Source organism: Blennius ocellaris (genome assembly GCF_963422515.1).
Source record: "Blennius ocellaris genome assembly, chromosome: 21".
NCBI classification, from domain to species: domain Eukaryota; kingdom Metazoa; phylum Chordata; class Actinopteri; order Blenniiformes; family Blenniidae; genus Blennius; species Blennius ocellaris.
Genome location: NC_137670.1, coordinates 17947482 through 17972052, shown reverse-complemented (window position 1 = coordinate 17972052; position 24571 = coordinate 17947482). Strand labels below are relative to the sequence as shown.

Here is a 24571-nt window from a genome sequence, read left to right as displayed (position 1 = left end):
GCTGATTCTGCTGAGCGAGACCATCCACGCTTTAGGAGGGGTACGTGTGTGTTCAGGTTGAGATTTTGCATTGAGAGAGTTTGGAGTGTCTGCTTTACATCCATTTATTTTACAAGAAAGTAAACAGTTATAACCATATACTACACAGTTTTGTTTGTATGTTTGTTTGTTTTTTTTGCATGAAGAAGGTGGAAAGTTTCCTCCACAAGGATGTGGACTACGTCGTGACTGGAACCAAAGAGGACCTGAAGCAGGAGACAAAAGGAGCCGTGAAGGACGAGGCTGGAGGAGAGAAACGCCAACCAGTGCAGCAGGAGCGAGGCCTCACTGGAGCCAAGCGGCCAGGAACTCCCCGACCAGCGGTACCGAGCCTCACCGGCACGCTTTCAAATAGTTCAAGCAGAAAGAAACGTGCAGTCCTTTCTCATATTTGTACGACAGCTTTCCAGTGATTGTTTTTGTGCTGTCGTTTGAGAAAAGCCTGGCGTTTATGCGGCAACACTTGAAAACGGTGTCAGAGTGAAATTGACTATATGTCCCTGCTGCGTCCCCCCCCCCCCCCAGATTTGTGGCAGTCGAGGGAAAGCTCTACTCGAGAAAGCCATTCGGAACAACGTAAGTCAGAATGCTGGTTTTCCAGAGCTGTGGGTTCAATTCCTCTCTGACATGTCGATTCTCATTGATCTTCCTCGCAGGAGCGGCTGCAGGCGAGCAGCGTCTTGTCCAGCGCTCGGTCATGGGGGGTCAAGATCTTGTCTGTGGATCGTATCCTTTAAACTGGAAACAACATGTAGTACATGCGTACTGACAGCAGATGGCGCTATAGCACCAAGTAAAGACTCGCCAGCAGGTGGAACGTCCAGCAGATCCTGTTAAAAACATGAAAAGGCAACCAAATAAATGCTCTTTTGGTTTTGAAAGGTTATTCTATTATATTTAAAAGAGACATGTAATTGGGTGACACTGAAGAAAACTGTTAATCCAGATTTTGGAAAAAAAAGTTTCAAAGTCCTGATTTGCTCCTTAACGTATCACCAGACGCTCTGTTATATTTGAAAAAGCTGACCAAGGAAAGATGCCCGGCCAGGCAGTGTCCTCCGGCTGTGAAAGGTGAGCTCAGGTCATTGAGCTTGGTGAATCATTAGAAATGACCCGTTCTAACTTGTTCTAACTCGGGTTCACAGCCACGGTCTTGAACGTTCCCCATCTGAAGATCGAAGACGTCAGCAGGTGAGTTTCACAGATTTTGGTTTGTCTTTCCCTGGAGTTCAGTCGAGGAGGAAACACTCGCCTCGCTTCCTCAGAACTCCTCTCGAGAGCCCGTCAAGGACTTTAAAGAGACATTTTTAGTCTCAGCTACTGGAGGAGGACGAGCTGGACGTGTCCCAGCCTGCACACGCCGTTGTAACGGCGGCTCCTTTTAGGATTATTGGACGTAATGATGGTGAAGCTGCACTGATGTGTCCCCTTGTTTCTGCTCTGGCCTTCCTGCCCCCCCCCCCCCCGCGCCGGGTTGGGAGGTGTGCATTTCACTCCAGATGGTTTTCTTAATTGAACTTGTTCAGAAGTCCCATCATGTAATGCGACGAGCCCTCCCCCAGTGAGGCGGCGCCCCGGGAGCCCGGCGGATACGGTTTCTGTTTGATGAGGCTCTGCAGGCTCCGGTGCCCGTCGCTGGAGGGGACCTCCACGTGCTGAGAGGGCTTTTCATTTGCCTCCTCATTTCAGCTAATTGGAGTGCTCTGACTAATGTAGGAGGGAAAGAAACTGAACCTCTGACATCTGGAGCACGAGCCTGAAATGTACAGCTGAATTTGTACCCATGGTTTTAGTTCAGAAACTGTAAAAAGCCTCCGACTGAAATGTGGAGTGGCGAGGCAAATGATCCCAGCTGCACATCTCAAGATCTTGGAGCACATTTATATAACCAGGACCTTTTAAATTGAGAATCCAGATTATTTAAACTACGAAAATTGATGCCAAAGTGTGCATCATCTTTAATATTTAACACCCTTTTGCCACTAAACTGTTTTTTTGCATCCTGAACTTATCAGCTGGTAGTTTCTCCCACGGTTACAAGCAGATTTCAGCTCACGCCAAAGATTTTCTATCCAACTGAGATAAGACTTCATTGCCGTCCATTTGAAAAAGTTTTTTTGGGGGGGGATTCTTGACTTCCTGTACCAGTAGCGTTGCAGCCCTACAGCATGATGGTTCCTCCATCTTCCTTTCTTTACCGGCTCCTCTCCACCGTATGTCGTCAAACTGTTGTTATGCATTACTAGACAGTTGTATTTTTCTTTCATCTGTCCACAAAACTCTTTCCAAGAAGGACTGTGGTTTGTCCAGCTTGTCTTTGGCACAGATCCGTTCCCTGTCTTATTGTTCTCCCACACTGTACTTATCACTGCAGGGATGGAGTGATTAGTCATACTGAGCAGAACTCTGCAGAGCTTTTGGAATCAACTATCCTGAAATAATTGCTTTTGCACTTTGAGGAAAATCCAAATGAAAATGGAGAATATGAAAATCCACCCAGAAAGGCTCCCGGCCCGCTGTCTTCTTCACCGAGTGTTTGCACTTCTGGCTTTGCACAATTTGTATTGTTTGGTGTTGACACCGTTTTCCTGTTTTGTAACGCGACCAGGAAATACAAGCCTTTGTTTACGCTGTACGCGACTTTCCCCGCTCTGTGCCACCTGAGCAAAAACCCTCCCCTTCAGTCGCCCCCTCCCCCTCCCTGGTTCGAACAATGGGCCGAGCAAGGAGAAAACAAAACCAGGTTTGTTCAACCCACACACCGTTTGTTCGCAATAAAACACACCTGTAAACAATCTAAAGACTCACTATTCTTTCTTTTCTTGGTGACCCAGAGAAAAGAAAGCTGAAAGCTCCAAGTTCCAAACGTCTCTCAACTTACCTTGGCTGATCGGGAAGAAGAACACGTCTTACTGTGAATGCTGCCAACAAACCTTCACTAGTCTGAAAGAGGTGACCATCTTCTTTTTTTTTTATCGCCGCGTGGTTTCTTCAGCAGGTTGAGCTGATATTAAAAACGCTGCCTGGCTCTTTCTGCAGCACTTAGAGTCTGATCAGCACCACAGGTTTGCCATGGACCAGTGGAACTACAGCACCGTGGACCAGGTCGTGGCTGAAATGTTTCCCACGTTCGATTCCGCCGCGTTTCATCAGTCGGAAGAAGCCGTCGACCGGTGAGTTTAGTTGTAGCGCTGTGGTCTGGCGCCGCGGCGCCTCACGGATATGAAGAGGGTTTGGAAAACTGGAATGTTTCTGGTAAATTTGAACAGAAGGGGGTTTAGGAAACTTTACATGGGAATTATGGGAAGCATAAATATATGCTTCATTATGAGCAGATATCCATTCGAAATAATGCTATTAATACACATTTATTTTTAAATGGACCTTTTAGCAAGTGTTAAAGCTTTGATTGAACAATTAGTTATTTCATTGAACAAAAACATGAAATATCTAGTGTATGAATTCACTTCGATGTGATTTTTGTGAGTTGAACTGTACCAGCATGAGATGTGGGTGCTTCAAACGTAACAGAATTTTCCTATAAATAGATCAAATAAGCTCCCGGTTTATTCCCATAAATCCCAGTTTAATTTGCGTTTACACCCAACCTGCTGTGTGTCTTGTTGCAGACCGCCGACGCCTCTGCCTGTGGACGATTTCTGCGACGTGGAGCTTCATATTGACGAGTCGCAGCAGGATTTCTTCCTGAACACTCTGCAGCCCAGTGCTGGACGGAGCCTCTCCTCTCCACAGTCGCCCTCCCCGTTGACTGTTGAGCCTCCGGCTCTGGACGTCCAGGCCTCGCCCTCCCCACAGCCTCCCCGTTCCCCCTCCTGCTCCGCCCTGCCTCCGGTCCTCAGCCCAGAAATCCCCTTCCCCTGCTTCCACAGTTCTTACTCGGACCCCCCCCTCCTCAGCCCTCAGCCGCACGCCTGCGACACGGACGTCTCCGACGTGATGTCGGAGTTCATCGCGGCGATCGCAGTTCCTCCCTCGCGTGCGAGCGGAGGATCTCGTTCCGTTCCCTCGGCAACGACGCCAAACCCCAAGAAGCGCCGGCGCCCTGCCGGTGACCACGGCTCCAAGAAGAGGAGGAGAACAACGGCGAGTGGATCCACGTCCACTTCCACTTCGACCGGACGGGTGCCGGAGGCCGCGAGGCGGCCAGGTGACATCAGGGGAGAGTCTGAAGAGTCTGCTGGTCCTGCAGACTCTCTGGATTCTCAGCAGACTTCCAGAACTTCTCCACACAATCACGTCGGCTCTTTAGCCTCGCCGCCGCCGCCCTCTCACGCCGCAACTGCTCCTCCACTTGACCTCACCAGCAGTGAAATCCACGGCCTCCTCCGGCACCGTCACGACTCGCGGCCCTCGCTCGCCCACGCCGCCACCGTCTGCATCGAGCGCTCTCTCATCCCCGGCCCGGCCGCGCTCTCGCTCTCGCCGCCGTCCTCGTCATCGGACTCGGAGTGGGACTGCGGGCTGCTGTCGCGGCTCGGTCCGCCGCCGGCCGCGCATCTGGCGCCCGCCGGGCCGAGCCGCCGGCTGGACAACGAGCTGCTCCACAGGCCGTGTCCCTGGACGTACGACCGCGGCTACGAGTCTCACCTCCACACCATCCTGCAGCAGGCGGCGCCGCACGGCGACGACAAAGACGCCTCGTCGTTTTCCCGGAGCGTGGCGCAGACGGCGGAGGTTCAGTGACGTGGTTTATTCTGGTTTTCTGGAACTTTTTACAGGGAAAGTTTTGTAAGACACCTGGAATTATGAGTTGTTTTTGTTTTCAGCTTCAGACTTTATTTACTTTCATTAAACTGAGTCACAAGTTAATAAACGTCTTGGGCTTTATCCTGACTAGCATTTAGAAACTTGCCGTTCTTAAAACATTCCAGATTTCTCCCTGATGCTGCTGCCCGGCGGCTCAGCGGCCATGTCCGGGAACACACGGCGCTGCTGAGAATTTAATGAGGCTGTTCTGAAAGGGGGCATTACTCAATTACTGTAAGTGCTGCTCCTGGACGGGATCCCACTTTGCACCGACGGAAGATGGTCAAACCAGCAAGGACTCGGGAGACAAACTGATTAATGTCAAACAGCTTTTCCTGCCATGTGAAGGTGGGACAAAGGACGGGCTCCGTCAAGGTTTCAGATGTCGATCGTGTCTTGAAGCCGTGAAGCTCGTCACCTTCTACTGGACGTGTGTCCGGGACGGATGAAAAGAAACCCCCACATAATTAAACTTCACATTCCCGTATTGTTTTTAAGTTTTCTCGTGCTGAATAAAACTTTTCCTGTGGACTTGAGTTTCTGGCGGTGATGAAGCAAAGACGGCAGGAGGACGAGGCGTCCCGTCGACTCCATCAGACCGGCTTCTTGCTGACCTAAACAACATTTGATACCTTCCCTCCATCACTGCATGTAACACATAACTCTGTCAGTAGTTCTAATTGAACCCACCATGGATAACTCCCATAATGCTACAAAAACCACATTTCTATTGAAGGTGAATGAATTCAGATTTTCGTTTCCTCCTCTGGACTCACAAACATGTTTATGTAGACTGCACACAACAATAAATGCCACATATGATTAAACCTTTCGACAGGTGAAAAACCCCAATTGAAACGATTCAAGCAGCCTCTACACTTCAATATGAACATGGAGTATTCAACTTCAAACAACTACAATCCTGTTCTGTTGCCATTGGTCACTGAATTCCACCATTTATTTTAATGGAACAATCTGGAAATGCAGAGAAATGTGTAAAAAACCTTCTATTGCTGTTGCATTATGGGTGTTTTTACAAACTCACCTTAACCGCGTGGCTTTGAGGATAAGGGCCCGGTTTTAAGTGAAAATGCGAAACTTCTATTTTGAGTTTCGGGCGTCAGTTTAAATGAAATGTGGTCGGAGCCACTGGAAACAACTTTAGAAACCGGCTCCTTTGAAAAAACGCTCCGTCCTCATGAAGACGGCGGAAATGTTTTCATTTCACAGCAAATTGACGAAAAACGTTTCCTCCGGAGTGTCACGACTCCCTCTTTTATATCCTCCTGGACTTGGCACTTTTATTTTGACAGTCACACTGATAACAGGCTTTGCGGCCGGTTTGGGGGCCGCGGACCTTAAGTTTGACAGCCCTGGTCGAGAAGGGTTAAACAGATGTGATGACGTGCGAGTCCTCTGGTGTGATGTCCTGTCTCATGCCGCCTCTCGTGACACGAAATCTGCGCCGAGCGGGGCTCGTCAAAGCGCGTGGGAGGGCCGGTCCTACCCCCCCACGTGGTCCCGCTCTCTCACCCTCCTCTCTCTCTCTCTCTCTCTCTCTCTCTCTCTTTGGTGTCCATCTCTAATGTCTATCTGTAAGTGTGTGTGTGTGTGTGTTTTTCCGGTGACACCGTCACACTCCATGTCTCGCGCGCCCAGAGGTTGAGCCCCCGCCGGGCTGGAGGCGCAGAGGAATCGCGAGAAATGCGCGTAAAGGAAACCAGCTGTTGTGTTTGTGTTCACTGTCAACAACAACCCTCCTCCCCCTCCCCCTCCTCCTCCCCCTCCTCCTCCTCCTCCTCCTCCATCCTGTCACTCCGTCTGAACCGAGGCTCTCTCCGGGACTATGTGAGCACCATGCTGGCGGTGAGATGCCTGCTGTTCGCCGCAGTGTGCGCGCGCTGCGCAGACCCAGGTGAGCCTCCTCGGGCAGGTGAACCTCCCGGCCGCAGCTCGGCCAGATGTTGTGAGTCCACTTTCTCGCATGCGTTGTGCTCCTCCCAGTGTCCGCCGTGGGTCCCGGGCGGCGGAGGACCCCGGAGGGAGCGCCGTCCCTCCAGGAGCAGCTGGTCCAGCCCCGGAGGCTCCTGCAGCAGAGCCACACCGAGGAGGAGCTGCTGCACAGCCGCCTGGACACCCGGGTCAGCAGCCCCCCGCCCGCCACACAGGTGAGCGTCTCACTCTCTCAGCATGCTGGGTAGCACACCTGCGTTGTATGTCACTTCTTCTGCCGCTCGGAAGAAGAAATCCTCCAACTCTGAACCCAGACCAAGTGAAATGTTGTTGTGAATCGATGAGCCGCAGCGTGAATTCTATTAAATCCTCTTATAAAGGAAAAGCGGTGCTTTTAAGGTACTTTTACTGAGAGAAACAATTGTTTCCACCGCGCACAAGTGCCGGGACGGAGCGGTACGGAACGGTACGGAATAGAGACCCCAACCGAAATAAACTTGAGCACGAGGAGAAAGTCACTTTTAACTGGAAGAGAAACCTACAAAACCAGACTGAGGAAGAGAAACCTGCAGAACCAGACTAAGAGGAGGAAAAACCTGCAGAACCAGACTAAGAGGAGGAAAAACCTGCAGAACCAGACTATGAGTAGGAAAAACCTGCAGAACCAGACTAAGAGGCGGAGAAAGCTGCAGAACCAGAAGAGGAGGACACTTTCTGCTGTTCTGGTTGGTGTTGAAGGAGAGAAAAGAGAGAAAATGTGAGAAAAGAGAGAAAAGAGAAAAGGCTCAGACTGTCAGATTGTGAGGAGGAATTCAATGTGTTTGAAAAAGCAGAATCACTACATTATGAGTCCAGAAATGCAGATTATTCTCCTCTGTTCAGTTCCTTGACGTTCTAAAGGGTTTTATTAGAGTGGATGAAAAAGAACCTGGTAACTTGGACTCAGATCAGCAGACACAGGACCCTCCTCTCCTGAGCTGCCCTGACGGAGGCGTCTGTCACCCAGCGACGCCCCACACTGTCCTGGCCGTGGCAGAAACAACCCCACCCCTGCTCCACCCTCTGCTCCTCTCCACCCTGTCAGATTAGGTTCCACACCTCTCTCCTGTTACGGCCACCATGAAGGCAGTGGGTCAGTGGACACCGCTCGCTGACCTGGCGCTGACCCCGGCGACCTCTCGGAGCCCCGAGGCGTCTGTGGATGTGAGCTGGAGTCTGGAGGGTTTAAACAGCAGAGTGAGGCCGTTTGGCTCTTTGATCTTTGAAAATACACATTTGTGGTGGAAGTGTGTCGGCGCCTGGACGGGTTCACTTTTCTCCAGAACCTCCGGTTTGGTCAAGAAGCTCAAACTCCTGCTTGTTAGCTTCATTGGTGTGTGAAAGACAAAGAGACAGCTGGAGGTGCTGGAGGAGCTGGAGGAGCTGGAGGTGCTGGAGGTGCTAGAGGTGCTAGAGGTGCTAGAGGTGCTGGAGGTGCTGGAGGTGCTGGAGGTGCTGGAGGAGCTAGAGGTGCTGGAGGAGCTGGAGGTGCTGGAGGAGCTGGAGGTGCTGCAGGAACTGGAGGTGCTGGAGGAGCTGGAGGTGCTGCAGGAGCTGGAGGAGCTGGAGGTGCTAGAGGTGCTGGAGGTGCTGGAGGAGCTGGAGGTGCTAGAGGTGCTAGAGGTGCTGGAGGTGCTGGAGGTGCTAGCTGGAGGTGCTGCAGATGCTGGAGGTGCTGGAGGAGCTGGAGGTGCTGGAGGTGCTGGAGGTGCTAGAGGTGCTAGAGGTGCTGGAGGTGCTAGAGGTGCTAAAGGTGCTGGAGGTGCTAGAGGTGCTGGAGGTGCTGGAGGAGCTAGCTGGAGGTGCTGGAGGTGCTGGAGGTGCTGGAGGAGCTGGAGGAGCTAGCTGGAGGTGCTGGAGGAGCTGCAGGTGCTGGAGGAGCTGGAGGAGCTGGAGGAGTTGGCCTTCTTTCAGAAAACACTTCTTCTTTAAACTCTGACCCTCATTGTTGTCATGCTGATCAAAAACACACATCAGCCATAACATTATGACCATCTACGTCTCGTTTCGCCCTTTTTCCCTGTAGCTCACGTCGTCACACCGTCTACATCAGGGGGTCAAACTGATTTCAGTTGAGGCCACATCAACCTGATCTGACCTCTGGGGGCCCAACAAGTCAAACATCACATGTTAAACTGTAGATATGGACAAATGCAAAGTCCTTTCCTTCTTTTGATCCTTTTGTAACTGCAAGGATTTGCCAGTCTATTCTGAAATATACATATTGAAGGAAATCAGATTTTATTATATTTGCAAATAAAAAACCCTCGGTCACCTGTATCTGGTATCGTATTTTTATTCAGGATTAAAACAATTTGTCATCACGTGGAAGTTGTTTTGAGTTTACGTGTCTAAAGTATCATTTCACATAAGTTGGACTCATTGTTTTATTGTGAAAGGCGTTGAGTCATGTGACCTCCACAGATGCATTAATGTCGGGGGTCAAATTCTGACCAAGGGAGGTTTTGAATGTCATTTTTGCCAATCTGGTGTTTTTAGATCAGCCTTTGTCAGTTTTCATATTTATACTTCACACTTCATAAATCCCACGGCGGCCGGGTGAGATGGTCTGGTGGCCGGTTCTGGCCCCCGGGCCGCATGTTGGACACCCCTGCTCTATGGTGATGCTTCTTGTTCAGAACCAACATTAACTTCTGAGGCAGTTGGAGCTCCACCTTCTACACTCAACAAAAATATAAACGCAACACTTTTGTTTTTGCTCCCATTTTCCATAAGATGGACTTAAAGATCTAAAATTCATTCCAGATACACAATATTACCTTTTCTCTCAAACATTGTTCACAAATCTGTCTAAATGTGTGACAGTGAGCACTTCTGCTTTGCTGAGATCATCCATCCCACCTCACAGGTGTGCCACATCAAGATGCTGATCTGACATCATGATTAGTGCACAGGTGTGCCTTAGACTGTCACAATAAAAGGCCACTCTGAAATGTGAATTGTTTTACTTTATTGTGGGTCTGGGGACTCAGAACCAGTCAGTATCTGGTGTGACCACCATTTGCCTCATGCAGTGCAACACATCTCCTTCGCAAAGAGTTGATCAGATTGTCAATTGTGGAACGTTGGTCCACTCCTCTTCACTGGCGGTGTGAGTTGCTGGATATGAGTGGGAACTGGTGCACGCTGTCGTATACGCCGGTCAAGCACATCCCAGACACGCTCAGTGGTGACATGTCCAGTGAGGAGGCTGGAAACATGCTCAATGGTGACATGTCCGGTGAGGAGGCTGGAAACATGCTCAATGGTGACATGTCCAGTGAGGAGGCTGGAAACATGCTCAATGGTGACATGTCCAGTGAGGAGGCTGGAAACATGCTCAATGGTGACATGTCCGGTGAGGAGGCTGGAAACATGCTCAATGGTGACATGTCCAGTGAGGAGGCTGGAAACATGCTCAGTGGTGACATGTCCGGTGAGGAGGCTGGAAACATGCTCAATGGTGACATGTCCGGTGAGGAGGCTGGAAACATGCTCAGTGGTGACATGTCCGGTGAGGATGCTGGCCATGCAAGAACTGGGACATTTTCAGCTTCCAAGAATTGTGTCCAGATCTTTCAACATGGGGCCGTGCATTATCTTACTGAAACATGAGGTGATGTTCATGATGTCTGGCACAACATGGACCTCAGGGTCTCATCACGGTATCTCTGTGCATTCAAAATGCCTTCACATTGATGTGCATTCACAATGCCTTCAATAAAATGCACCTGTGTTCGTGGTCCATAACAGATGCCTGCCCACACCATAACCCCACCACCACCATGGGCCACTCCATCCACACCATAACCCCACCTCCACCATGGGCTAGTCCATCCACACCATAACCCCACCTCCACCATGGGCCACTCCATCCACACCATAACCCCACCTCCACCATGGGCCACTCCACCCATACCATAACCCCACCTCCACCATGGGCCACTCCACCCATACCATAACCCCACCTCCACCATGGGCCACTCCATCCACACCATAACCCCACCTCCACCATGGGCCACTCCATCCACACCATAACTCCACCACCACCATGGGCCACTCCATCCACACCATAACTCCACCACCACCATGGGCCGCTCCATCCACACCATAACTCCACCACCACCATGGGCCACTCCATCCACAACATAACCCCACCTCCACCATGGGCCACTCCATCCACAACATTGACATCAGCAAGGCGCTCACCCACACGACGCCACACACTCTGTCTGCCATCTGCACTGAACAATGCAAAGCGAGATTCATCGTGAAGAGAACACCTCTCCAACGTGCCAGACGCCGTCCAATGTGAGCATTTGCCCACTCAAGTCTGTTACGACGACCAGCTGGAGTCAGGTCCAGACCCCGATGAGGACGACCAGCTGGAGTCAGGTCCAGACCCCGATGAGGACGACCAGCTGGAGTCAGGTCCAGACCCCGATGAGGACGACCAGCTGGAGTCAGGTCCAGACCCCGATGAGGACGACCAGCTGGAGTCAGGTCCAGACCCCGATGAGGACGACGAGCTGGAGTCAGGTCCAGACCCCGATGAGGACGACCAGCTGGAGTCAGGTCCAGACCCCGATGAGGACGACGAGCATGCAGTTGAGACGGTTTCTGACAGTTTGTGCAGAAATTGTTTGGTTATGCAAACCAATTGTTTCAGCAGCTGTCTCAGTGGCTGGTCTCAGACCATCTTGGAGGAGAACCTGCTGGAGGTGGAGGTCCTGGGCTGGTGTGGCTACACCTGGTCTGCGGTTGTGAGGCCGGTTGGATGTACTGCCATATTCTCTGAAACGCCTTTGGAGACGGCTTATGGTGGAGAAATGAACATTCAATGCACGAACAACAGATCTGGTTGACATTCCTGCTGTCAGCATGCCAATTGCACGCTCCCTCAATGCTTGTGGCATTTTGCTGTGAGACATCAATTCACATTTCAGGGTGGCCTTTTATTGTGACAGTCTAAGGCACTAATCATGATGTCAGATCAGCATCTTGATGTGGCACACCTGTGAGGTGGATGGATGATCTCAGCAAAGCAGAAGTGCTCACTGTCACACATTTAGACAGATTTGTGAACAATGTTTGAGAGAAATGGTAATATTGTGTATCTGGAATGAATTTTAGATCTTTAAGTCCATCTCATGGAAAATGGGAGCAAAAACAAAAGTGTTGCGTTTATATTTTTGTTGAGTGTACTTCAGCTCTGCAGCCACATGTGGCTCTTTGTTCATTCAGTAGTGGCGCCGTCGAACTTTCACTAAATGATCCCTCTTTTAAATCTTCTTTTTTTCCTTTATTTTCACACCACAGCCTGTTTTCAACATTGCTTTTATCTGTTCGGTTAAAAAAAAAGGGACAAACAAAATATACAATTAAATTATTAAAATTACTAGAATTTTTAAAAAGGGGAAAAAGATTAAAAAAAACAAAACAAATACAAAAATACTTAGAAAAAAGATAAATAGGCTAAAATGTCCTTCCTTCCTGTGGCCATTACACTACAACTCCTCCCTGTTCATAGTGTTGATTAATTTCAGCCTTCCTGTGCTGATATTAGTCACCGTTAAGCCTCCAACATATTTATATTTAAAATAACTTGTTGAATTTTGATCCCGTCTTATTTGATATTCAACTTTCTATTCTTTATTTGAGCAATACTTACAGAGATTCTATTTGGGCTTAATGAGGTATTTTCACTCTCTTCTAAATAGCAACAGAATGATGAATGTGTGGACTAAAATGAATAGAGTTAATTCAGCGATTTTATTCTCTGCCACTCCTTTATTGGTCTTGAAGATAAATGTGCCGTCACATGTTATTGCAGCCTGCATGAGATTAGAATGGAGACGGAGGTAACAGAGACACTCAGTCATTTTTTATGGTTTAGGTTTGTGAAAATATAGAGCTTTTCATCACGTATATTCCTGCAAATATAAAACATACCCATTGGAAATAATGTTATAAATTCTATATTTTTATGAAAATACATATGCACAAAATAAAGAAATCATTATATCCGAACACACACATCTTGTTAAACATACTTATATACATACACATATATAGCAACATGTTGTGTGTACTGTGTCCATATGATCAAACACATTTTGTGATTTAGGCAGTGATTCTTATAATAGTCTATAGTAGAATTACAAAATAAATAACACCTCCATCAATGCTCGACACATTGGTTTAAACTAGATCCAAGTGTTTTTCTTCAATTTATCATTCATTTAAAAGGAAACATTCATATAATATAACTCGCTTTTAATTAAATTAATTAGGTTTATTATGCTTTTAGTTCATTTTTCTTTCATTCAGGCTTTTTTTAAACAAACCTTTTTGGCTTAGTCGATCATCTTAACAGTGAGATTTTGATCCCTGACCTTTCTGCTGCAGCGCCGCAACATCTCAGGATGTCTTCTTGTCTATTTATACGCCGTGACACAGGATGCAGCAGTAAAACGGCGTGACCTTGACTTTGAAAGGTCACGCCGCCGCTCTTTGCCCACAACAGACGCTCCTCATTTAACTCCTCGTAAACAACACTTTGCGTTTGTTTGGGTTCTTCAAGCTGATTTCTTCAGATGAGTGTTTGTTTTCACAGTTTTTCATGCTTTGCTTTTCCCCCCTGTGGCGTTCCAGCCCGTCCATCTGGCCCAGAGCAGCTTCCTGGTCCAGGCTTTTGGCAGATCCTTCATCCTGGACCTGGAGCTCAACCAGTACGTACAAAACACTGTGGTAGTACAGCAGTACTTATTGTCATCGCCTGCACCAATCCTACCACATACTGTCCCGGTCACGTGGAGCGAGTCTCCCACGGTGATGGACTGCAGTCATCAAATGTGTCTCACCAGCGTTCTAACCACTTCCAGTCAATTAATCTTCACATCTTGTGTGTTTGTGTGAGTCAGAGCTGTTTGGACGGCGAGACTGCTGCCAGGCGCCGTGTTTGATGTTGTTTAAACTTTAAAAAAAAAGAATAATGGCGCTGGAACGACGAGCACGGTGGCCTGCAGCAGTCGTCACGCTGCAGTTTGACCCTCATCCAGAGTGTTGGGATTCAACTGAGGGCTGAAACTGAATATCCTAATGATGAAGCTTCTTTCCTGTGTTTGCAGCAATCTGCTGTCGACTGATTATGTGGAGCGCCACTTTCAGGAGGATGGACGGCTCTCACAGAATACGGTAAATTGTTTGGTATTTTATGGAAATAACACAATCGTGGTTTCCCCTATTTGGAAAGTTGCCCATCAGCCTTGTCCAGAAGTGATAGGATCTTCAGCGAAGGCAGTTTTCTTGGATGCGAAATGTTTAGATTTCCACTTTGTGAGGACTCATCGGGAGGAAGTGGTGACCAGGAGGTTAGGAAAACAAGCTTGTGTCCAGCAGTTGGTGACGCTCTGGAGGAGCTTCCAGTGTAAAACCTGGAGCAAATCCAACATGCTAGCAACTGTAACAAATCATCTTCAGTCCATCAAATAAAACAACAAAACCCTAAAGTGGAGGAACCACGACGGATCAGACCACATGTTCCTGATAAGTTCAAGATAAGTCAGTTAAAATAAATTCTGTCTCAGTAGAAGACCCTGAAGATCAGTCGTCCTGGAATTTGTTCAGTTCTGCAGAACAAACAAAAAAATCACATGGGCTTTTGTCTTCTTTTGCTTCATTCAACACTTCCTGACAAATCCCCCCTCCTTTCCTATCTATGCATTCATTTCTATTTAATTTCATTTAATTTCTATTTCTTTTATTATTTTTCTACTTTTCTATTATTGATCTATTAACATATCATTTTTGTTATATTTACTTTTATTCTATTCTATTTCATTTTTAATTTGATGTAATTTATATTTCTTTTATTATTTTTCTACTCTTCTATTATTTATCGATTAACATTTTTTAGTATGATCATTAGGGTGGTCCTTATTTATGAAGTTTTGAAAACTTATGATCTGACCCCCCTAAAATCCTCCAATTGACCAAAAAATTTGATCTGCAAAGTTTCATCAAAATATATTAATATTTAGAGGTAGCTCAATGGACTTGAAGTTTGCTTAGTTGAAGCAATTTAGGCGTTAATTGCCAGATGTATCATTTGCTCCTAATGTGCATACACCATACATGGCAACCAATCAAATCCACACATCTTCTAACTTGAAATTGACGCCCCACCCCGCCCACCCCTCCCCCCTCCAATCCTCCAGGTGAACCCCAGAGACTGAAGGAGCTTCAGTCACATATTTGTCTTCCTGTATCAGAACAACTGCAATCAAAACTAATATTGGCTGTGCTGAGATACATTTCTTAAGTACAGAGATGGATTTGATGCAGTAAGCATGTACCATCGATGAGCGCACGATCAATGAATCAGGTTGTCAGAGACTTCTCTCAGTGACAAGCTTCACTCATTTGGCTGTTCTTCAGTGTCTCTGGCCAAAATGACCTCAACAACAAGAAAACTGTTTTTGCTGTCAACACAAGATGACATTTGTGGTGCCAAATTACCCTCGAAACAGCAAGTTTTGGGTCACTATCTCTACTATCACCTTCAGCGCAAGGAGACTGTAAGGTAAGCAGCAACTCTTACTGTAATGAAAATTGAAGAATTTTGGAACAGGGCAAGAATACTACCCACAAGACATAATCAAGATGTGATCAAGAAGGTGGAAAAGCTTTATGCAGAGTGGCAAGCGTTGAAGAAAATGCAAAACGAAGATCGAAAACACAAATCTTAAAAGAGGAAAATTTCACCTCCGACTTCAATGATCTTTTTGATATTGCACACAGAGATGCAATGACTCTTATTGAAATTCCTGAAGATAGAGAATTCCTGCTTGCTCAAAGAGAAAAGGGGCGACGAGGTTCAATGATTAGTGTTGATAAGGTCTTGGATAGAAAAGAAAGGAAGCGAGAGCAAGACCATATGAAGGAAATGCAACATCGGCAAAAGTCAGAAGCCAATGTAGCGCTGCTAAATGAAAAGGTCACTCTAGAAAGTAGCAGTTGTTCCTCTGAAGCTGGAGATTCTGACTCTGGTGAACCTGTTCCTGGATGCAGCTACGCATCACAACCAAAGAGAGGCCGAACAGAAATAATCACAAAAGAACTGGCAACGTCATTGGATAGGAGTGGTATGTCCGATCGTGCTGCTATGATGGTTGTCAGTGCAACTGCTAAAAGTCTTGGGCACAACCTCACTGATCTGGCATTGAAACCGCAGCTCCATCCGAAGAAAACGGCGTCTTATCCGGGAAGAAGAAGCTTATGTTATCAAGAATTCATTTGACCCAACAGTTCCTCTGGTCGTCCACTGGGATGGAAAACTGCTACCCGCTCTTACTGGTTCTGAGAATGTTGACCGTCTCCCAGTTTTAGTCTCTGGTAGCTGGTGCTGCCTTTACGAAATGCATGGGACCATCATCGGGCCCTCAGATCCCACTCTTCAAGAGATTCAAATCCCAATGGAACAACATTGACACAAATAATCAAGATGGATTAAGTGACCCATTCTCAAAGCTTCATGATGAAGGTTTCAGGGAGGATTTGATTGTGTTTGTGAATGATCAGCTTGCCAAAACCCAACCAAGGGATGACTATCGGAGCTCCTGGAGCTTGTTTTATTATATGTAGGAGTTATTCATCAGGATGGGTGCAAGTTCCATGCTCCTGGGGCAATGCATCAGGCTCGTTGGATGAGTAAAGTCATATATTGTTTCAAAGTGTGGATGTTACGGGGACAATTTCATCTCTCAGCACGTGAGGAGAAGGGTTTGCGCGATCTTTGTCTCTTCTTTTCAAAGATCTATATCAAGAACTGGTTCATGTGCCCTCTTGCTGTGTGTGCTCCACGAAATGATCTTTGTCTTCTCCAAGATCTTAACAAATATGCTGAGATCAATGAGGCGATTTCAGAAGTGACCAGCCAGAAAATGGGAAATCCCCTCTGGTATCTCTCTGAATGCCTTGTTGGCCTTGCACTCTTCGACACAGCTGCATCACAGGACACCAAGTCTCTTATGGTTAAAGCTATGAAAGAACATTCTGGTGAGAAAGAGCCTCCAAACAAAGCTGTCATTGACATGAGCACAGTGACTATGAAGACCCTTCCTGACTTCACAATGAAGAACACATTGAAACTCTTTCACGCCCTCAACATTCCAACACACTTTGTGGAAACTCCAGTAGCAACTTGGAATAGTCGAGAAGAGTTCAAAGTGGCAAGAATCAAAGTGCAGAGCATATCAGTGGTCAACGACCATGCTGAGCGCGCTGTTGCTCTGGTGCAAGATTTCAGCGGCCGGCTGACACGTGATGAGGAGCAGCTGCAGTTCCTTTTGCGAGTTGTTTTGCGAGAACATCGCAAGAAGTTTCCTAATGCTCTCAAGCGAACCCTCTCTGACCAGAACTAAGCAGCTGACAGACTCTCATTTTGTATTATGTACTGTAATTAAAGTCATAGTTATAAGTGCTGCCACACCTGTCTTGTATGACAAAACAGAACTTGTTCAATGTTTGTATCTTATTGTGTTTGACTGATGTCCTCGGTGCAATGTGTAGTACACATGATAACTGATATCAATCAAATATTTTTCTGTCAAATAGTACATGGCTCTTTTCTAAAGAATAATTTCACAAGAAATGCATGTGACTGGTGGTTTTGTACATGCTGCAAAGATGTTACTAAGTATTGGCAGTATATTTGGTCTTTTGCGATCATTTGATGACTGACAGCAACAATGAGATACTTCAAGGCCTTTGAGCTACCTCTAAATATGCATAGATTTGTGTGAAACTTTGCAGACCTCATTTTTTTATCAAAAGGAAGATATCTGGGGGTTCAGAGCAAGAAGTTTCCAATTTGTATTTTTTCCCATTGCATAAGGACCACCCTAATGATCATTATTTAATTTTTATTCTTTTCTATTTTATTTTTAATCTAACTTAATTTTCATTTCATATATTTATTTACTTAATGTATTTATTATTACTATTGTTATTATTATTATTATTATTATTATTATTATTATTATTATTATTATTATTATTATTAATAATAATAATAATAATAATTTATTTTTAAAATTGATTTTGTAAATTGAAGTTCACTAGTTTTTAGTGGGTGAATTACTTCACTGAAAAAAATAGTTGGAAATAGTTGGACCAACTTAAATGAATTGCTTCAACTGGCAACATTGAAATGAATCAAGTTCTTCCAACTTAAGTTAATGACTTATTGATTATGTTGGAAGAACTTGATTCATTTCGATGTTGCCAGTTGAAGCAATTCATTTAAGTTGGTCCAACTATTTCCAACTATTTTCTTTTTTCAGTGTTTCTTCCCTGAAGATAGAAGTGGAATTCGGGGATTGGCGGGAAAAAAAACAAGTCGTTTCTTAAGTTCCTGCAATAATACACATAATGTTTAGTGTTCTCCGTATGTGTAAGTGTGGTTTAATCTGTGACTTTTCATTTGCTATAATAAAAGAAAATAGAACCAACGCACATGGACCTGAAAGAAGCAGTAGAAGAAGAGCAGTAATCAAAGCATTTTATCAATATTTTCCCAGAACTGATTGATGGAGGTGTTTCTGTGTAGCTTTGCATGTTGTTCTGTCACAGTCCCAAACACAAACGTGTAAATAGCTTATTGCATAGTTGTGAGGATATTTGATGTACTGATTGGTCAGCCATCAAACAGAGACACGGGAACCCTCCCGGGAGGAACATGGCTTCTGTTACAGTGGGGTAACATTAGAACTAACCCTCCGTCCCTAAACGCCTGACAGACGCATGATTACAAGTGAAAGTACAAAGTATTGTACCTTCATCCTGACCTCTGATTCTTTCTACAGCACAAGCTGGGACCTTCTCCTCCAGTCACTTTACAAAACTCAGTTTTTGGCTTCACAGGTGAAGAGACAGGTTCTTTTCTTTCTAGTTGATTTGTCTTTTACTGGCATATTGGGATTTCTAAGAAGCAACAGACAAATGTGCGGCACTCACACCCTCACACCATCTCTAATATGTCTTACACATCCTTTAGCCTTTCTTGCAGCTGCTTCCTGAACTTCTCAGCTGGTAATTCATCCCACTTTTACTTTGTAATTTCTTCAAACGCTTGAATATCTGCAGTGTTTGTTTCCCCCCCAATGGCAGATTTCAGCCCACCCCAAAGATTTCCAATGAGATTGAGAGCAAAATGCATTGCTGGCCATTTTAAAACCGTCTTTTCTTTGTTCTCTTCAACCCTTCCTGCTTCTGGACGTCTTAGTTTTGCTCCTGGATTTCCACTCACTGGCTCACAAGTTTCACTGTAAATATCTTGACAATTCAAGTCTGTTGTTTTTCATTTGCTGTTTCGTCTCAAACATTCGCCACTGAAAAAAAAAAAGGTTGAGTTATTCACATTCAACCAAAAAGCACCTATGGAGCCACTTTTTCTAACTCTCTCTGTCAGTTGGACTAAGTTTCCATTAGTTTGTTCAGTGTAGGTTCATACCTGTGCTTCTTGTTCATGTTTCCTCTCAATCAAGCTTTGAAGGAAACTTCAAATAGTATTTTTGTGAATGTTTATGGTCGTTGGACTTCACCAGTGTGACTGGTGACACCGAGGGCTCCACTGTCCTCCGTCATCAATTATACATTTGAGCAAAATGCCCTTTAATGGTGATCCAGTGGGATCAGACTGTCGTCTGTCTGTATCCTCTGCTTTACCTCCGTCCCTGTCCCCTCCACCTCTCTCTCTCTCTCCCCCCTTCACTCGACCAACCACCTGACGGTAGACGGTTGCCGTGGTAACCAGCAGCCAGCAGCAGCCCAGCGTGGGTCCACTTTGTTGTGTCGTGATGGGAATTCATATCATTTCCGTTTCCAGAACAGGCTGAACCCTTCTCTTCCCAAACCTCTGGCTTCAATTCTGCTTTCAAAACGTGACAAATGAGTGAGAACGCACTCTTGGTAGATGTTCGGATTTGAGACGTTCGCATATAGTTTTCTGGTTTCTAGTTTTTAATGTGGCAGTCAAATCCAGGATGACCAATGAGCAGCTTGTTCAACGGAGGACACACAACCTAGTTCACTGTCACATTCAAGGGAAATGTTTTTAATGCACTCATTTCAGTTGAAATCTAATAAAAACCAAAGTATACTGAGCATTGTATGATTCTTTTTTCTTATAAGCCTCAGAAATGAACAGTTAATAGCATTTCCATGAGGATTCCATATCCTCCATCTGTCGGAGTTCAGTCATATCGATACTCGTCCACTTCAGCTGAGAGGTGTTGACTCCCCTGGTACCTTCGTCAAGCACTTCAAAACATTTTTATTCAGGCAGGCCTTTGACCTGCAGCCGCTCAATTTCACTTTCATGTATAATTATGCATGTTTTTGTTTTTGTTTTGTTCTGTTCTATTCTATTCTATTCTATTCTGTTCTGTTCTGTTCTGTTCTGTTCTGTTCTGTTCTATTCTATTCTATTCTATTCTATTCTATTCTATTCTATTCTATTCTATTCTATTCTGTTCTATTCTATTCTATTCTGTTCTGTTCTGTTCTGTTCTGTTCTGTTCTGTTCTGTTCTGTTCTGTTCTGTTCTGTTCTGTTCTGTTCTATTCTATTCTATTCTGTTCTGTTCTGTTCTGTTCTGTTCTGTTCTGTTCTGTTCTGTTCTGTTCTGTTCTGTTCTGTTCTGTTCTGTTCTGTTCTGTTCTGTTCTGTTCTGTTCTGTTCTGTTCTGTTCTGTTCTGTTCTGTTCTGTTCTGTTCTGTTCTGTTCTGTTCTATTCTGTTCTGTTCTGTTCTGTTCTGTTCTGTTCTGTTCTATTCTATTCTATTCTATTCTATTCTATTCTATTCTATTCTATTCTATTCTATTCTATTCTATTCTATTCTATTCTATTCTATTCTATTCTATTCTATTCTATTCTATTCTATTCTATTCTATTCTATTCTATTCTATTCTATTCTATTCTATTCTATTCTATTCTATTCTATTCTATTCTATTCTATTCTATTCTATTCTATTCTATTCTATTCTATTCTATTCTATTCTATTCTATTCTATTCTATTCTATTCTATTCTATTCTATTCTATTCTATTCTATTCTATTCTATTCTATTCTATTCTATTCTATTCTATTCTATTCTATTCTATTCTATTCTATTCTATTCTATTCTATTCTATTCTATTCTATTCTATTCTATTCTATTCTATTCTATTCTATTCTATTCTATTCTATTCTATTCTATTCTATTCTATTCTATTCTATTCTATTCTATTCTATTCTATCTACTCTCCTCTCCTCTCCTCTCCTCTCCTCTCCTCTCCTCTCCTCTCCTCTCCTCTCCTCTCCTCTCCTCTCCTCTCCTCTCCTCTCCTCTCCTCTCCTCTCCTCTCCTCTCCTCTCCTCTCCTCTCCTCTCCTCTCCTCTCCTCTCCTCTCCTCTCCTCTCCTCTCCTCTCCTCTCCTCTCCTCTCCTCTCCTCTCCTCTCCTCTCCTCTCCTCTCCTCTCCTCTCCTCTCCTCTCCTCTCCTCTCTCCTCTCGTGACTGAAACGTCTCGTACGCCTGCAGATTTCTCCACAAACTACCAGAATGGATCTATTGAGAGACTTCCTAGAAGGTCTCCTTTCCCACTGTGCAGTATATGGACCCCACTCTGTCCACCCCCCCCCCCCCCCCTCCATATTGATTTATTTACTTTTATTAGCCTGCTGATAAATTCCTCCCGTCTTTGCGTGTCACTGTTTTACGGGTCCCAGTAGGTATAGGCTGTCCCGCTGAGCTGGTGTCTCATTGGAGGTGAACTGAAACAGTCATTGAATTAGGAGCAGCGATGTCCTGGAACTGACAGGAGCCGCTTTACAGTTTGTCAGTGCTTGGATGATATAGTGCAGGGAAAACAACCAGCTTTGTTATTCCAGTCTCGTGCTGTGTACTGAAAAAAAGTATTTAGAGCATCTTCTCTAGTCAGGCAATGATTTTCTTTTTAAAAGTCTTAATGACCCTTGTCACTACAATAACCTAATTATTGCTCTGGCCCTCGTCCGTCTTACACTTTACATTATCTCTGTTGTATCACTGGCGTTCTCTGCTCACATCAACCGTCCAGACATGGAGCAACATGCCTGCTCTTCTAATTCTGTTACAGCTGATCATGTCGAATCGAATCTTCTTGTTGGAGCAGCACATGTGGGTTTTCCCCCGTCGCTCCATTCAGACCCTTTCCTGATGCAGCGTCCTGCCCACGTGTCGCCGTCCCCGCCGAGCCCGCCATATCCCACCATTAATACAGTCTGTTGCACGAGTGAGTGGCCGCCCAGAGAAAGTGCATCCATCTCCAAAGAGCTCAGCTCATAGTCACTGTGTGTCTGCTGTGTCAGGCAATTAGATTTCCTCCATTTAGCCTTTGCAATCCGAGCATTTATTTATTTAATACGGTGGCCTGCGCTAAGTGCTGCGGGTTGTCTCGCTGTGCAACATGAAGGATGGAAGTCTGTTCTAACCTTCGACCGACCGGAGTGAACGCTGCTGCCGCCGAATACCACCACTGATTTGTAGAAAACGGTTCTTTGTGGATTCTTTGGTCTCAGACTGAAGGAAGCGAGCAGGCTGAGGTTTGCTCCATGTCATAAAGTCTTACTGTAATTCACTGAAAGCCATCGAAACAAACCTTGACTTCAGTTTCTTTTTCAGATTATTTATTTATTTATTCATTCATTCATTTATGTATTTCTTAATACATAAATTAAATACATTTACTGTAAATTTTTAATGAATAAACTGATAAATAAATAAATACATTTAATTTCATTTATTAAGAAATATTGAAACTGAGAATATTGGTTTTAGGCAAGCTCCATGTTCTACTTCAACTTTTTCCAGTCTTCCGTTTCTCTCTCACCCTCCTAATACATTTGAAATTCGGTGAATTATCAACATGGTTGAATATAAAAGGCTGATTTCAGTGTGGCTGAAACTCAAAGAAATCATTTTCTGTGTCTAAGAATTGTGGAATTATAATTTTTTTTTTTTTAATATATAAAAATTGAAATTGAATTCTGTTTATACTGAACTTTTATTTTGACACAATGTTCCAATTATTCTGCACTCAAGGTTTCACTTGTCGCGACTGAGATTTTTGTGATTCGTACATTTAGGATGTTCCTACGACCCACAGTATTTACAGGAGTTGGTTGGGATTGAATTCAATCCCCACTCCGACCTCAGCCATCATATTGAAAACACCCTTGTTTTGTGCCTGAGAGTCCATCTCATGTCCTGGTACAGCGCGGTGAGAGGAGAGTTGTGTGTTTTCAGGACCTCTGAGTCCAGGTTGAGCTCTGATGAAGGACTGAAGGTCGACCAGGCGTGAAGGACAAGTCGCCTCCTTTCTCTTTGGGCGGCCGGCTCGGGTGGCAGACATGACTTATTGGGCTTCATTACAAACACCTGAAACAGTCTCTGGCGCTGTCACACACACACACACACGGCCAAGCAGCGCTACACAGAATCCAGGCTGTAATCTCTGGTCCACTCCACTGAACCCTGCTCGGCTATTAAAAATACTTTGACCGACTGTAACTCGATCACGCCGGCCGTTTTCCACCCGAGGACTCAGCACAGCTCACACGTCTCCAGACGGCCAGGTGGCGTTTGACTGACAGCCACACGGCTGCTCTTCCACTGGTGTAATCGGATCATTTCTGTACTTTGAGAGGCAGCGTAGAAACACTAGATTCCAACGTCCACCTGCAGCCTTTTAGGAGATTATGAATAATGAGGTGAAGGTATCTGGGAGTACAGGTAACACCTCTCTGCTGCCGAGCCAAAGTACCACTATCAACCCATACTGTGACACACAAACACTTTATGAAAGAGGCTTGTTGAGGGAGGAAGTGTGAAGCACTTTGAATCATTGTTGGAACGGCGCAACACTAATGAACCTGCCTTCTGGCACAGATGTAGAAATGCGTCTACGTGAAAGATGTAGTTTATTGTACGTGAAATAGTGCCGGACCCATACTGTGAGCTGCAGTTTGTGGAAACATGCCGCCTCAGGCTGCAGGGATGTAATCTTCCGAGAAGTGTGTGTGTATATGCATGTGTGTGTGCGTGTGTGTGTGTACACAAAGTCATGGCTGTTGTTGATGAGGCAGCATATCAGCCGACTCAGCAGTTCTGAACCTGCTGGATGCTCCAGCACCACTTAGCTGAGACGTTGTTTTTTTCCCCACTGATCACTGAAAGAGTTCAAACGAACCACGTGTGTTGCACCGCATTATGTAATAATGTAATAAATGTTTGATTTTGTGTTTTTATGCTTTGTATAATGTATAATAATGACATAAAATAATGCAGATGACGTGTTTATGTCTTGTGAAATTTCAGTGCACCTGTAGTTTTAGTGTCAGTAATAATTAATTAGTGAAGATTTTGTTTCTGGTTTGTGAAAAACATTCTCTATTATAATGAATACAGTTACATTTGATTTAGGCCTGAGCAATAAAACATCCTACTAGTTTTACATTTTTTTTTTAATAAATTCTCCTTAAGCTGGAAAGCTTAACGTTATTCTGAAAGTTATCATGGCTTTCCTAATTAAGGCATCGATTTTGATGATTTATTACCGAATGCAGCAGATTATCACACTGTCTTAACTGTTGCATTATTACCAAATGTGACATTATTACATAATGAGTTGAGCATTTATGACATCGTTACATATTACGCCGTTATTACATAATGCGGCTCTGCACCCGG

The 24571-nt window shown here is 45.1% G+C and overlaps 1 protein-coding gene across 1 annotated transcript in view; it reads left to right on the top strand.

The window, feature by feature from the left end:
- The first annotated feature begins 6623 nt into the window (after positions 1 to 6623).
- Positions 6624 to 24571, top strand: part of LOC308145905 (disintegrin and metalloproteinase domain-containing protein 11-like) — a 34728-nt gene continuing 16780 nt past the window's right edge. Inside the window, 4 exon segments of the mRNA XM_080517496.1 lie at positions 6624 to 6721; positions 6811 to 6974; positions 13453 to 13529; positions 13929 to 13995. Coding sequence (XP_080373622.1) covers positions 6664 to 6721; positions 6811 to 6974; positions 13453 to 13529; positions 13929 to 13995 — 366 coding nt within the window. The 5' untranslated portion in view covers positions 6624 to 6663.